The sequence below is a fragment of the Scyliorhinus canicula genome, chromosome 2 (genome assembly GCF_902713615.1).
Source record: "Scyliorhinus canicula chromosome 2, sScyCan1.1, whole genome shotgun sequence".
In the NCBI taxonomy this organism is placed as follows: domain Eukaryota; kingdom Metazoa; phylum Chordata; class Chondrichthyes; order Carcharhiniformes; family Scyliorhinidae; genus Scyliorhinus; species Scyliorhinus canicula.
This window is the reverse complement of record NC_052147.1, coordinates 42,718,538-42,733,900: the sequence shown is the minus strand read 5'-3', so window position 1 is coordinate 42,733,900 and position 15,363 is coordinate 42,718,538. Positions and strand designations below refer to the sequence as shown.

At 48.8% G+C, this 15,363-nt stretch overlaps 1 protein-coding gene across 5 annotated transcripts in view; it reads left to right on the top strand.

The window, feature by feature from the left end:
- The window catches only part of ppp2r5ca (protein phosphatase 2, regulatory subunit B', gamma a), a 263,516-nt gene that overhangs the window by 104,725 nt on the left and 143,428 nt on the right, over positions 1 to 15,363 (top strand). For 2 of the 5 annotated variants that reach the window (XM_038776778.1, XM_038776788.1), the window contains exon 1: positions 15,120 to 15,332. The exons of 2 other annotated variants lie outside the window; for them this stretch is intronic. In XM_038776778.1, the coding sequence (XP_038632706.1) occupies positions 15,239 to 15,332 (94 nt within the window). In that variant the 5' untranslated portion in view covers positions 15,120 to 15,238. Of the gene's footprint in view, positions 1 to 15,119; positions 15,333 to 15,363 lie in introns of those variants that run through there. One more of the 5 variants, XM_038776769.1, reaches the window with a different exon arrangement.

Sequence of the window (15,363 nt, the reverse complement as noted above, 5' to 3'; positions counted from 1 at the left end):
CAATACTCTGTCTTCCTGTTACTCCTTCCAAAATGAATCACCTCACTTTTCTGCATTAAACTCCATTTGCCACCTCTCAGCCCAGCTCTGCAGCTTATCTATGTCCCTCTGTAACCTGCAACATCCTTCCGCACTGTCCACAATTCCACCGACTTTAGTGTCATCTGCAAATTTACTCACCCATCCTTCTATGCCCTCCTCCAGGTCATTTATAAAAATGACAAACAGCAGTGGCCCCAAAACAAATCCTTGTGGTACACCACTAGTAACTGAACTCCAGGTTGAACATTTCCCATCAACCACCACCCTCTGTCTTCTTACAGTGAGCCAATTTCTGATCCAAACTGCTAAATCACCCTGAATCCCATGCCTCCGTATTTTCTGCAATAACCTACCGTGGGGAACCTTATCAAACGCTTTACTGAAATCCATATACACCACATCAATTGCTTTACCCTCGTCCACCTGTTTGGTCACCTTCTCAAAGAACTCAATAAGGTTTGTGAGGCACGACCTACCCTTCACAAAACCGTGTTGACTATCCCTAATCAAATTATTCCTTTCTAGATGATTATAAATCCTATCTCTTATAAACCTTTCCAAGACTTTGCCCACAACAGAAGTAAGGCTCACTGGTCTATAGTTACCGGGGTTGTCTCTACTCACCTTCTTGAATATGGGGACAACATTTGCTATCCTCCAGTCTTCTGGCACTATTCCTGTAGACAATGACGACATAAAGATCAAAACCAAAGGCTCAGCAATCTCCTCCCTTGCTACCCAGAGAATCCTAGGATAAATCCCATCCGGCCCAGGGGACTTGTCTATTTTCACACTTTCCAGAATTGCTAACATCTCCTCCTTGGGAACCTCAAGCCCTACTAATCTAGTAGCCTGTATCTCAGTATTCTCCTCGACAACATTGTCTTTGCCCTGCGTGAATACTGACGAAAAGTATTCATTTAGCACCTCTCCTATCTCCTCGGACTCCACGCACAACTTCCCACTACTGTCCTTGACTGGCCCTACTCTTACCCTAGTCATTCTTTTATTCCCGACATACCTATAGAATGCTTTAGGGTTATCCTTGATCCTACCTGCCAAAGACTTCTCATGTCCCCTCCTGGCTCTTCTTAGCTCTCTCTTTAGGTCCTTCCTAGCTAACTTCTAACTCTCGAGTGCCCTAAGTAAACCTTCGCGTCTCATCTTTACATAAGCCTCCTTCTTCCTTTTGTCAAGTGATTCAACTACTTTAGTAAACCACGGTTACCTCGCTCGACCACTTCCTCCCTGCTTGACAGGTACATACTTATCAAGGACACGCAGTAGCTGTTCCTTGAACGAGCTCCACATTTCAATTGTGCCCATCCCCTGTAGTTTCCTTCCCCATCCTATGCATCCTAAGTTTTGCCTCATCGCATCATAATTGCCTTTCCCCCAGCTCTTGCCCGGCGGTACATACCTATCCCTTTCCATCGCTAAAGTAAACGTAACTGAATTGTGGTCACTATCACCAAAGTGCTCACCTACCTCCAAATCTAGCACCTGTCCTGGTTCATTACCCAGTACCAAATCCAATGTGGCCTCGCCTCTTGCTGGCCTATCTAAATACTGTGTCAGGAAACCCTCCTGCACACATTGGACAAAAACGGACCCATCTGAAATACTCGATCTATAGCGTTTCCAGTCAATATTTGGAAAGTTAAAGTCCCCCATAACAACTACCCTGTTACTTTCGCTCCTATCCAGAATCATCTTTGCAATCCTTTCCTCTAGATCTCTGGAACTTTTCAGAGGCCTATAGAAAACGCCCAACAGGGTGTGACCTCTCCTTTCCTGTTTCTAACCTCAGCCCATACTACCTCAGTAGACGAGTCCTCATCAAACGTCCTTTCTGCCACCGTGACTAACAATGCCACCCCTCTCCCTCTTTTACCACCTTCCCTGAGCTTACTGAAATATCTAAACCCCGGAACCTGCAACAACCATTCCTGTCCCTACTCTAGCCATGTCTCCGAAATGGCCACAACATCGAAGTCCCAGGGACCAACCCATGCTGCAAGTTCACCCACCTTATTCCGGATGCTCCTGGCGTTGAAGTGGACACACTTTAAACCAGAGGGATCTGGGTGTACAGGTCCACAGGTCAGTGAAAGTGGCAACACAGGTGGAGAAGGTAGTCAAGAAGGCATATACGGCATGCTTGCCTTCATCAAACAGGACATTGAGTATGAAAATTGGCAAGTCATGCTGCAGTTGTAGAGAACCTTAGTTAGGCCATACTTGGAATATAGTGTTCAATTCTAGTCGCCACACTACCAGAAGGATTTGAAGACTTTGGAGAGGGTACAGAAGAGATTTACTTGGATGCTGCCTGGTATTAAGGGCATTAGCTGTGAGGAGAGATTGGATAAACTTGATTTGTTCGCACTGAAACGACGGAGATTGAGGGATAACCTGTTAGAAGTCGACAAGATTATGAGGGGCATGGGCAGAGTGGATAGTCAGAAGCTTTTTCCCAGGGTGGAAGAATCAATGACTAGGGAGCATCGGTTTAAGGTGCGAGGGACAAAGTTTTTTTTCAGAGAGGGTAGTGGGTGCCTGGAGCTTGCTGCCAAAGGTGGTAGGTGGTGGAACCGGGTACAATTGTGATGTTCAAGGGTGACATGAACAGGATGGGAACAGAAGGATGCAAGCCTCAGAAATGTAAAAGGTTTTAGTTGACCGGCAGCGTGGTTTGTTCCTGTGCTGTAATTTTCTTTGTTCTATGACGCGAGTGCAAAATTAAATCACATTGGATTGTGAGTTACATGTTGGCATGGATTGAGAATTGGTTAACAGACAGGAGTAGGAGTGGCAGGTGGTGACTGATCCCACAGGGATCTCTGCTTGGGCCACAGCTGTTCACAATATACAGTACAGTAACATAGTGGTTAGCACAGTTCTTTCACAGCGCCAGGGTCCCAGGTTCGATTCCCAGCTTGGGTCACTGTGTGGAGTCTGCACGTTCTCTCTGTGTCTGCGTGGGTTTCCTCTGGGTGCTCCGGTTTTCCCTCTCAGTCCAAAGATGTGCAGGTTAGGTGGATTGGCAATGCTAAATTGCCCTTAGTGTTCAAAAAGGTTTGGTGGGATTCCTGGGTTACAGGGAGGGTGGAGGTGTGGGCTTGGATCGGGTGGTCTTCCCAAGGGCCGGTGCAGACTCAATGGACCAAATGGCGGCCTCCTGCACTGTAAATTCTATGATACGTCAATGATTTGGATGAGGGAACCAAAGTAATATTTCCAAGCTTACTGACGACATCTAACCTAGTGGGAATGTGAGTGGTGAGGAGGATGTTACGAGGTTTCAAGGTGATTCAGACAAGTTGAGTTGCAGATGCAGTTTAATGTCGATAAATGTGAAGTTATCCATTTCAGGTATTGAAACAGAATGGCAGAGTATTATTTAAATGGTGAAAAATTGGGAATTGTTGACAGACAAAGGGATTTGGGTGTCCTTGTACACCAGTCACTGAAAGGAAACGTGGGGGTACAGTGAGCAGTTGGGAAGGCAAATTAAATGTTGGCCTTCGCTGCAAGAGGACTTTTAAAAAAAAAAATAATTTTTATTCAAATTTTTCAACATCAAATTTTCTCCCAACAATAAAATAAACAAGGCATAGAAATAAACAGAAAGAAGAACCCCCCCAATACAAAGCAATAAATTAATAACAACAAAAAAAAGAAAGTAGCAAACATATAGTCGCAAAAACAAACTCCCTTAACAGCCCCACAGCCCCCCCCCCCCCCCCCCCCCCCCCCCGGGTTGCTGCTGAGATTGACCACCCTCTAACCCTCCGCCAGAAAATCGAGAAAGGGCTGCCACCGCCGGAAGAACCCTTGTACCGACCCCCTCAGGGCAAACTTGACCCTCTCCAGTCTGATGAACCCGGCCATGTCGTTAATCCAGGAATCCGGGCTCGGGGGCTTTGCGTCCCTCCACTGTAAAAGAATCCTACGCTGGGCTACTAGAGACGCAAAGGCCAGGATACCGGCCTCTCTCGCCTCCTGCACTCCTGGCTCCGATGCTACCCCAAAGATAGCGAGCCCCCAGCCCGGTTCCACCCTGGAACCGACCACCTTGGACAAGGTCCCCGCCACCACCTTCCAAAACCCCTCCAACGCCGGACACGCCCAGAACATGTGGGTGTGGTTCGCCGGGCCTCCCGAACACCTCCCACATCTGTCCCCCCCCCAAAAGAACCGGCTCAGCCTGGCCCCAGTCATATGCGCCCTATGCAGCACCTTCAGCTGAATTAAGCTGAGCCGTGCGCAAGAAGAGGACGAGTTCACCCTCCCCAGGGGGTCCACCCACGTCCCCTTGTCGATCTCCTCCCCTAGCTCCTCCTCCCACTTCGCTTTCAGCTCCTCCACCGAGGCCTCCTCCCCCTCCTGCATCACCTGATAAATTGCCGAGATCCTACCCTCACTGACCCACGTCCCCGAGAGCACCCTATCCTGCACCCCCCTAGGCGGCAATAGCGGGAACTCCGCCACCTGCTGCTTAACAAACACCCTAATCTGCATATACCTGAAAGTATTCCCAGGGGGGAGACCCCACTTCCCCTCCAACTCCTCTAAAGTCGCAAACTTCCCGTTGAGGAAAAGGTCCCCCATCCGCCTGATACCTGCCCTATGCCAACTCAAAAACCCACCATCTATTCTCCCTGGTGCAAACCGGTGATTGCCCCGTATCGGGGCCCACACTGAGGCCTTCATTTCCTCCCTATGCCGCCTCCACTGCCCCCAGATTTTGAGGGAAGCCACCACTACTGGACTCGTAGAATACCTTGCCGGGGGGAGTGGGAGCGGGGCGTCACCAATGCCTCCAAACTCGTACCCACACAGGACACCACCTCCAACCTCTTCCGTGCGGCACCCTCTCCCTCCATCACCCACTTACGAATCATTTCCACATTCGCAGTCCAGTAATACCCACACAAGTTGGGCAACGCCAAACCGCCTACCTCCCTGCCTTGCTCCAGGAATACCCTCCTCACTCTCCGGGTATTCCGCGCCCACATGAACCCCAGAATACTCTTATTAACCCTCCTAAAAAAAGCCTTCGGAATCAATATGGGGAAGCACTGGAAGAGAAACAAAAACCTCGGGAGCACCGTCATCTTAACTGACTGGACCCTGCCCGCCAAAGAGAGTGGCAGCGCATCCCACCTCCTAAACTCCTCCTCCATCTGTTCCACCAGCCTCGAAAAGTTTAGCCTATGCAGGGCCCCCCAGCTCCTAGCTATCCGGACACCAAGATATCTAAAGCTCCTCTCTGCCCTCTTCAACGGGAGCTCTTCTATATCCCTCTCCTGGTTCCCCAGGTGCAGCACAAACAGCTCATCTTCACCACGTTAAGCTTATAGCCAGAAAAATCCCCAAACTCCCCAAGTATCCTCAACACCTCTGGCATCTCTCTCTCTCTTCCTCCCCCCCCCCCCCTTCCCCCCCGACAGATCCGCGATGTACAACAGTAAATCATCCACGTACAGCGACAACTGGTGCTCCCCCCCCCCCCCCCGCTCAATCCCCTTCCAGTTCTTCGAATCCCTCAGCGCCATGGCCAAGGGCTCAATCGCTAACGCGAAGAGCAGGGGAGACAAGTGCCCCTGCCTCGTCCCCCGGGACAGCCGAAAGTCGTCCGACCTCCTCCCATTCGTCACCACGCTCGCTACCGGGGCACTATACAGCCGCTAATGAATCCCTCACCAAACCCAAATCTCCTCAACACTTCCCACAGGTAGCTCCACTCCACCCTATCAAAAGCTTTCTCCGCATCCATCGATGCTACTATTTCCGCCTCCCCATCCGCCGACGCCATCATCATGACATTAAGAAGCCGCCGCACATTAACATTCAGCTGCCTCCCCTTCACAAACCCCGTTTGGTCCTCATGGATAACCATCGGGACCACATCTTCCACCCTCCTGGACAGTATCTTAGCCAACAACTTTGCGTCCACGTTGAGGAGTTAGATCGGCCTGTAAGACCCACACTGGAAGGGGTCCTTATCCCGCTTCAGGATCAGTGAGATTATTGCTCTAGACATCATCGGGGGCAAAGCACCCCCCCCCCCCTCCCTCGCCTCATTCAGGGTCCGCACTAGCAGCGGGCCCAGCAGAACTTCTTACAAAACTCCACCGGGAACCCTTCAGGTCCCGGTGCTTTCCCTGTCTGCATGCTCCCCAGCGCCTCCATCAGCTCCTCCAACTCGATTGGGGCCCCCAGACCCTCCACCTGCTCTTCCTCCACTCTTGGGAACTCCAGCTTATCCAGAAAGCAGTCCATCCCGTCCACCTCCCTAGGGGGCACCGACCGGTACAGCCCCTCGTAAAAGGATCTGAACACCCCATTAATGTCCCTACCACTCCGCACCAGGTTCCCTCCTGCATCTGTGACTCCCCCTATCTCTCTCGCTGCCTCCCGCTTCCGGAGCTGGTGGGCCAGCATCCGACTTGCCTTCTCCCCGTACTCATAAACCGCCCCCAGTGCCCTCCTCCACTGCGCCTCCGCCTTCCGGGTGGTCAGTATATCGAACTCCGCTTGGAGACTGCGACGCTTCCTCAAAAGCCCCTCTTCCGGGACATCCGCATACCTCCTGTCCACCCTTACCATTACTTCCACCAACCTTTCCCCCTCAACCCTCTTCCCCCCCCTCTCCCTGTGCGCCCGAATAGATATCAGCTCCCCTCTAACCACCGCCTTCAGTGCTTCCCAGACCACCCCAACTTGCACCTCCCCATTGTCATTAGCTTCCAAATATCCCTTTATGCCCCGACGGACCCGCCCACATACTTCCTCCTCTGACAGAAGCCCCACATCCAACCTCCACAGCGGGCGCTGATCCTTCCCCTCCCCCAGCTCCAGGTCCACCGAATGCGGAGCGTGGTCAGATATGACTATCGCCGAATACTCTGCCCCCACCACTCTCGGGATTAGCGCCCTGCTGAGGACAAAAAAGTAAATCCGGGAATAAGCCTTGTGGACATGGGAGAAAAAGGAAAACTCCCTACCTCCTGGCCTCAAAAACCTCCAAGGGTCTACCCCTCCCATCTGATCCATGAACCCCCTCAGCACTGAGGCCACCGCCGGCATCTTACCCGTCCTCGACCTCGAACGATCCAGAGCTGGATCCAACAGAGTATTAAAATCCCCACCCAAGATCACGCCGCCCGTCTCCAGGTCCGGAATCCGGCTCAACATTCGCCACATGAAGCTCGCATCGTCCCAGTTGGGGGCGTACACATTAACCAGAACCACCCGCTCCCCTTGAAGCCTACCACTCACCATTACGTATCTACCACAGCTGTCCACCACCACACTCGACGCCACGAACGACAAGCTCTTGTCAACTAAAATCGCCACCCCTCGATTCTTCGCATCTAGCCCCGAGTGAAACACCTGTCCAACCCAGCCTCTTCTCAGCCTCACCTGATCCACCACCTTAAGGTGCGTCTCCTGGAGCAGAGCCACGTCCGCTCCCAGCCCCTTCAAATGTGCCAAGACCCGGGACTGCTTTACCGGTCGATTCAGCCCCCTCACGTTCCATGTGACCAGCCGAATCTGGGGGGGTCTTCCCCTTCCCTCTGCGCCGGTCAGCCATAGCTCTCCCTCGGCTCACCACGTGCCCGCAGAACCCCCCAGGCCCGTTCCCCACGGTGGCAGACCCCCCCTCCCAACAACCCCCCTCCATCCCCCCATCACCAGCAGTTCCCCTTCGGCCCCTGCAGCAGCAACCTGGTACCCCCCCCCCAAAGCTAGGCCCCCCCCTAGCTGCGTAACCCCTTCCATCGTACTTCCGTAAGTCAGCCGACTCCTGCTGACCCCGGCCGCTCCCAACGACCCCCCCCCCCCCCCCCCCGTGTAACACAACCACCACTCCCCCCACCCAGTGCCGGTCCCGCCCACTGCTCCTCCAGTACGGGAAGAAAGCCCGCGCTTCCATCCCAAACCCCGCCCCACCGACCCAACACGTGGGAAAAAGGGCGCATGACCCAGCGGGACCGCGAACAGCTCCCCAACCCTCCACCAGTGAAAAAACAAGAAAGCACCCAAATAGCCCCAAAAAGCAGAAAAGCAAAATGGGATCAACAAACACAACCAGTAAAAACGAAAGGATACCAAGGAGGACAAAGCCTCCGGACCATGTACATCATTCCCCAGCCCCCCAGTCCTCAGTTCGAGTCCAACTTCTCTGCCTGGATAAAGGCCCAGGCCTCTTGCGGGGAATCGAAGTAGAGCTGGCGATCTTTGTAAGTGACCCAGAGGCGAGCTGGCTGTAGCAGGCCAAACTTCACCCCCTTCTTGTGAAGCACTGCCTTCGTCCGATTAACACCAGCCCTTCACTTCGCCAGTTCCGCGCTCCAATCCTGCTAAATCCTGATCTCTGCATTCTCTCACTTGCTGCTCCTCTCCTTCGCCCATCTCAGCACACACTCACAGTCAACGAAGCGGTGAAAACGGACCAGCACCGCCCTAGGCAGATCGTTCGGCCTAGGTTTCCTCAACAGCACTCGATGGACACCCTCCAGCTCCAAGGGCCCCTGGAATGACCCCGTGCCCATTAACGAGTTCAGCATCACGGCCACGTAGGCCCCCAAGTCCGAACCTTCCAGCCTCTCCGGGAGGCCCGGGATCCGCAGGTTCTTCCGACGGGAGTGGTTCTCCATCTCCTCCATCCTCGCTAGCCATTTCTTGTGGAGCGCCTCGTGCGACTCCACCTTCACTGCCAGGCCCAGGAGTTTGTCCTCGCTCTCCGAGGCCTTTTGCCGTAGCTCTCGGATCTCTGCACCCAGAGCCGTCTGAGTCGCCATGAGCTTGTCCAACGAGGCCTTAAACGGTTCCAGGATCTCAGCCTTCAGCTCTCTGAAGCTGCTCCTGCTGCTCCTGCGCTCACTGCTGCCACGCTGCCAGTTCCCCGCCCGCCGCCATCTTGTTTTTCCTGCCTCGCACCTTTCTCTGCTCCAAAGCCGATTTTTTGACTGCCCCGCTCCTGGTCCAGTCCATCCACCAGCAGATAAGCGCAGTGGATGTGTTCCCACACGGGGAAAAGTCCATCCAGCACCGCTACGGACCCTTAAAAGAGCCCAAAAGACCAAAAATAGCGGGAGCTACCGAACGTGTGGCTTAGCTCTGCATCACCGCAACCGGAAGTCGCAAGAGGACTTAAATACAGGAGCAAAGATGTCTTATTGCAGCTGTACAGGACCTTGGTGAGACCACATCAGAAGTATTGTGTACCGAATTGGTCTCCTTATCTAAAAAAGATATACTTGCCAAAGAGGAAGCGCAATGACTGTTCACCAGACTGATTCCTGGGATCGCAAGACTTTCGTATGAGGAGAGATTGCGTTAACTGGGACTGTATTCACTGGAATTTAGAAGAATGAGAGTGGATTTTTTACAAACATCTGTTCGGGGAATGTGGGCGTCACTGGCTGGGCCAGCATTTATTGATTTGCTTGGTCATTTCAGAGAGTATTTAAGAGTCAGCCATATTGCTGTGGGGGCTGAAGTCACATGTAGGCGACACCAGATAAGGGTGGCCAATTTTTTTCCCTACAGGACATCAGTGAACCAGATGGGTTTTTATGACAATCAACATATTGAATACAAATCTAACCATCTGCTGAGGTGGGATTTGAACCCTGTTACCAGAACACTACCCTGGGTCTCTGGAATGCTCATCCAATGAAAATACCACAGCGCTATCTCTGGCTGGGGTGTCTAGAACAAGGAGTCACAGTCTCAGGATACAGGGTAGGCTATTTAGGACTTAGATGAGGAGACATGTCTTCACTCAGAGGCTGGTGAACCTGTGGAATTCTCTAACACAAGGCTGTGGAGTCACTGAATAAATTTAAGAAATAAATATATTTCTAGACTTTAAAGCCATTAAGGGGTATGGGGAGAGTGTGGCATTGAGTTAGAGCAGAGTTTTTCAAAGCGCGGGTCGTGCGTGATGAATTAGGAACAAAATGTGGCTGTGTGTAGTCTGCTGACCAGAAGAGAGCTGTCACGCACCCTGCACGTATATGAGGGGTCAAGCTTTTGGCAATGTACATGCTTTTGGTGCCAAATAACTGTGGAGAGCTTCTTCCATTTTCTATCTGCTGGCAAGCAAGGCGAGAAGATTTGTCTCGTTACAAATAAGAGAAGGCCAGAGACAAAAATAGGCGGTGTATCTTCTGGCCAGGATCTCACAACTGAATCTGTTGGAGAGAGTTGCAGAGGAGAGTCCACAGCAGGAAAGGTCAGTGCTAGTGTTAGCTCTGTACAGAGCTTCCAGGGCTTCTGGTTAACAGCCTACAAAGAAGAAACGTAACTTAGGAATAAAGCTGTATAAAGAAGATTTAGTGAGGTTTGGTTTTGTCAATTGTGCCAATGCAAATGAAGATGCAAAGACCATGTGTGTTAGATTTTGAAAGAGAAGTAAGTGATGGCTGAAAAATTCCGTTTGAGGTTGAGACCTAGGAGTCAATTATCAACTTACAGCTTACTCCAAATAAAAAACTACATTGCTATACCTAACCTGTGATAACACATAGCATCTCCCAGAAGAATTCAGTGCTGAGTAAAACAAGCATTTTGTTGCTATTCCTTCATGACAACCTACATGTGCGAGGATGGATTTTCTATTATCACAAATATGAAGACGGCACAAAAGAACTGTCTGAAGTCTACACCTGATGTGCGCATTGCCCTCTACTCCTGTGAATATGATGGGGAAATCATGAGGACCAAGCAGGCTCCCCTTTCACATTAAAGGCAAGCGACCTTGGCGTGTGTTGCGAAGGTCATCCGACGTGGGTCCCGAAGGTCGGCCGGTTGGCAAAAGTGGGTCCAGGGAAGAAAAGCCATGATCAGATTGAATGGCGAAGCAGACTCGAAGGGTTGAATAGCCTACTCCTGTTCCTTGTTTCTATGTTCCTATATGCTATGATGGTTTGCATGTGTTAAATGTGAAATCATAGCTGAATGGAATTTGTATAACGTATGTATTGCTTGATATAAAACTGTCCATTTCATTACTGCCATATGTTTGCATATATATCCAGAGTGCATTAAAGTTCTTGTGAATTCCTTTTGAAAACTGTTGTGTAAACAAGAATTTGAATTATAGTGTTAAACCTTCCACACTGCCTAGCATGATACTATGTTATGCTCTTTGAAGCCCCTTTTAGCATTTCTGGTGTTGATCAGAGCAATGCCTTGCCATGGCTCTTTGTTCCATCACCATGTAGTTTTATAATGTTCCTACAAATCACTCCCCAAGTACATACTGAAGATATTGGCTATTTTATTCTCACTAACTAAAAATTCTCATGTCTATTGTTCATAGTCTAAACAAAATATTTTAAAAAACATTTCAATAACACAATTCAGTTAATCCATTGTATTGACTCCATTAAATGTTGTCATTGAGTACTCACAAAAGCTGGGCTAAGATTGATATTTTTTGCTTAGAGCTATGATTTGGTTACTTAAATTTAGATTGTGCTGTCTGAGTATGTGCTTTGTACCCAATTTTCAGGATGCATTGTACTGTTCAGTCAGCTGAAGTGCTGGAATGTTTGCCTTTAGCTTCTCGCAGTTGCAACTGTTATTTCACAATTATTTTAAGAAAAGCAGGAGAACAAATTTTTATTGTGTTATTTAGGTAAAATTTGAAGTTGGGGCTGGGTGTGGATGAAAGAAGCAGGTTGTTTTTTTAAATTTAAGTACCCAATTCTTTTTTCCAATTAAGGGGCAATTTAGTGTCCCCAATTCACCTACCCTGCATATCTTTGGGTTGTGGGGGTGAGACCCATACAAACACAGGGAGAATGTGTAAACTCCACACAGACAGTGATTCGGGGCTGGAGCTGGGATCGAACCCAGGTCCTCAGCACCGTGAGGCAGCAGTGCTAATCACTGCGCCACTGAAAAGAAGCAGGTTAAGATGACCTCTATCGTGTGCCATTGTCTAATAATCATAATAACCTCTTATTGTCACAAGTATGAAGTTACTGTGAAAAGCCCCTAGTCGCCACATTCCAGCACCTGTTCAGGTAAGCTGGTACAGGAATTGAACCCACGCTCCTGGCCTTGTTCTGCATCACAAACCAGCTGTCTAGTCAATTGAGCTAAACCAGCCCCTTAGCACAGGGGTTCTCAACCTTTATGCTTCTGAGGTCCTGCTCCAGTGTCACAAAAGTTCCACAGACCACCTACCCGTAAACCATTTTTCTCTTTGTCCTGAATGGTGTCCAGCTTCTTGAATATAGTTGGAGCTGCAGTTATCCAGGAAAATGGATATTATTCCATAACACTCCTGACCTGTGCCTTGTAGATGATGGACAGGCTTTGGGGAGTCAGGAGGTGAGTAACATATATATATGGGTAGTGCAGTTCAGTTTCTGGTAAATGGTAAACTCCAGGATGTTGTTAATGGGGGGAATTCAGCGATAGTAATTTCATTGAAGATCATGAGGCGACAATTAGATTTTCTCTTGTTGGAGAATGTCATTGCCTGACACTTGTGTGGCATGAATGTTACTTGTCACTTATCAACCCAAACTTGGATATTGTCCAAGTGTTGCTACATTTGGGAGTGACTGCTTCAGTATCTGCGGAGTCAAAGATGGTGCGGAACATTGTGCTGTCGTCTGCGAACATCCCCACTTCTGACCATATGATGGAAGTAAGGTCATGGATGAAGTAGCTGTTAATGGTTGGGTCGAAGGACACTACCCTGAGGAACTCCTGTAGTGATGTCCTAGAATTTAGATGATTGACCTCCAGCCATTACAACCATTTTCCTTTGTGCTAGATACGTCTCCTTCCCCCTTGATAACAAGGGTAGTACTCGCCTCACCTCTGGAATTCTGCCCTTTTGCCCATGCTTGAACCAAGGATGTAATGAGGTCAGGGTGGAACCCAAACTGAGCATCAGTGATCAGGTTATTGCTAAGCAAGTGTCCCTTGATCGTGCTGTTGATGAGCCTTCCATCACTTTACTGATGATTGAGGGTAGACTGATGGAACAGTAATTGGCTGGGTTGGAGTTGTTCTGCTTCTTTTGTACAGGACATAATTGGGAAATTTCCACATTGCTGGGTAGACGCCAGTGCTGTAGTGAGAGGATAAAAGGGTAGATGGGAGAGTTGGAGAAAAAAGCACGTGTTTGGGGTGGGAAGAGAAGGAAATGTTGAGTGCAATCCCAACCAAAAGCCGCAGCCCAACTTGACAGCAACTTCTTTTCCTGGAATAGCAAGATTCCCTACCTGTCGGTCATGGCTCAGATGGTAGCACATTCTTCTTTGAATCATAAGGTTCAGGTTCAAGACCCAGTCCAGGACTTGAGTGCAAAAATCAAGGCTGACACACCAGTGCAGTACTGAGCGAGTACTGTTGGAGTGAAGTCTTTCAGATGAGATGTTAAACTGAGGCTTTACCTGCCTCCTCGAGTGGATGTGAAAGATCCCACGGCACTACTTCAAAGAAGAGCAATGGTGCCACTGCTGGTGTCTTCACCAGTATTTATCCTTCAACCAACATCACAAAAAATAAATATCGGGCAGTATCTCAGTGTCATGTTGCCGTTTGTGGGAGCTTGCTGAATGCAGAAGCAGTTCACAGTTTTTCAAACCTCATTAACAAGGAATAACACTGTTCAAGAATGGAAACTGGTATAAATATAGAAACTCAAAGTTATCAGGCTGATATTGGTGGTGTAGAATTTATTGGAAATCATTATTAGGAACATAATAGACGTAGTTTGGAAAGGCATGGATTAATCAAGGACAGCCAGCATGAATTATTAAAGGCAAGTCCTGTCTGATTAAGTTGATTTGAATTCTTTGAAAGTTGATCTAGGTAATGCAGTAGATGTATATATGGGCATTTGGAAGGCATTTAACAAAGTGCCATACAAGGCCATACAATATGTTTATTCATGGAATCGAAGTCTATGAAATTGAGGAGAAAATGGCATTATGGAGATGAAACTCGCACAGTGATGGGAAGTGGTGGATTGATGTATTTCAGACTGGGAGATAATTGGCACCATTATTCCACTGGTTGGTTTTGGACGAATCCACGTGATTATGATTTAAATATCTACAAATGTTGTTTCAGCTTGTCTTGAGTCAGCTATCATGCCTGGCCTTTTTTCATGGGATGTGGGCATTGCTGGCTAAACCAACATTTATTTCTCATCCCTAATTATCTTTGAGAAGGCGGTGGTGAACCACCTTTTTGGACTGCTGCAGTCCCTGTGCTGCAGGAATACCCACAGTGTTGTTCGGAAGTTCCAGGATTTTGTCCCAGTGACATGAAGGAGTAGTGATATAGTTAGGATGGTTTGTGGCTTCGAGGGGAACTTGGAAGTTGGTGGTGTTACTATGCACCTGCTGCCATTGTCCTTCTGGTGGTAAAGGTCATGGGTTTGGAAGGGGCTCGGTGAGTTGCTGCAGTGCATCATGTAGATACTACACACCGCTGCCACTGTGTGCTAGTGGTGGGGGAATGAATGTTTAAGGTGGTGGATGGGTGTCATAGCCTTCACAGATGAAGGTGGAAAAATTAGTGGAATTGAACCACTCCTCAGATGGTGGAAATGCATTGTAGTCATGTCAGGCTGCCAGTGCATAAAAATAATTCATTTGCTTGACCTGGGCATTGACGAATCCAAATTGACTTACACAGCACCTTTTAAATGGTGGCTCCAACCTCCAAATATTGATAAAATGGAGGTTATCTAATTAAAGGATTTAATATACAAACTAGTTTCATTTTTATTTGCAATGAGCAAGAGAAAGGACATAAAAAAAGAAAATAGTGTCATACAAAATTTGCTGTGTAACATACCCAAGATTCGAATCTGATTTTTAAATACATATATCTGTGTGTGTTTCATTTTGAAGGAACTATTGCTTGCTCCTAATTAAACCTAGGGAATGAACAGAGTTGAACAGTAATCTGATCAATGTATACACTTAATGCCCAGTGATGGCCAATCAGAAATGTTTTTCTATTTGCAGTTTGTTAGTGTCATTTTATGTAGTCATTATTACCCAATCAGCTTTCTGCTGCTTGCTGACATCACTAACTAGCCTCTTCCCTTCGGTGTAGCTTCATTTTCTGAGTGTTTTGTGCTAAAATGGAAGCTGGTTTCTTGCCTTAAGGAACAGCTTGTTCTGCTGGTATAGGCTAGATGTTGACATGTAACAGACCTGGTAGCAGGATGGTGGTGGATGCAGCCAGTTCGAATGGGCCTTTCCAGCCCACGGGCCTTCTACACTTTCGAGGTAGGTTATAATGTGTACGACAGTGGAATGT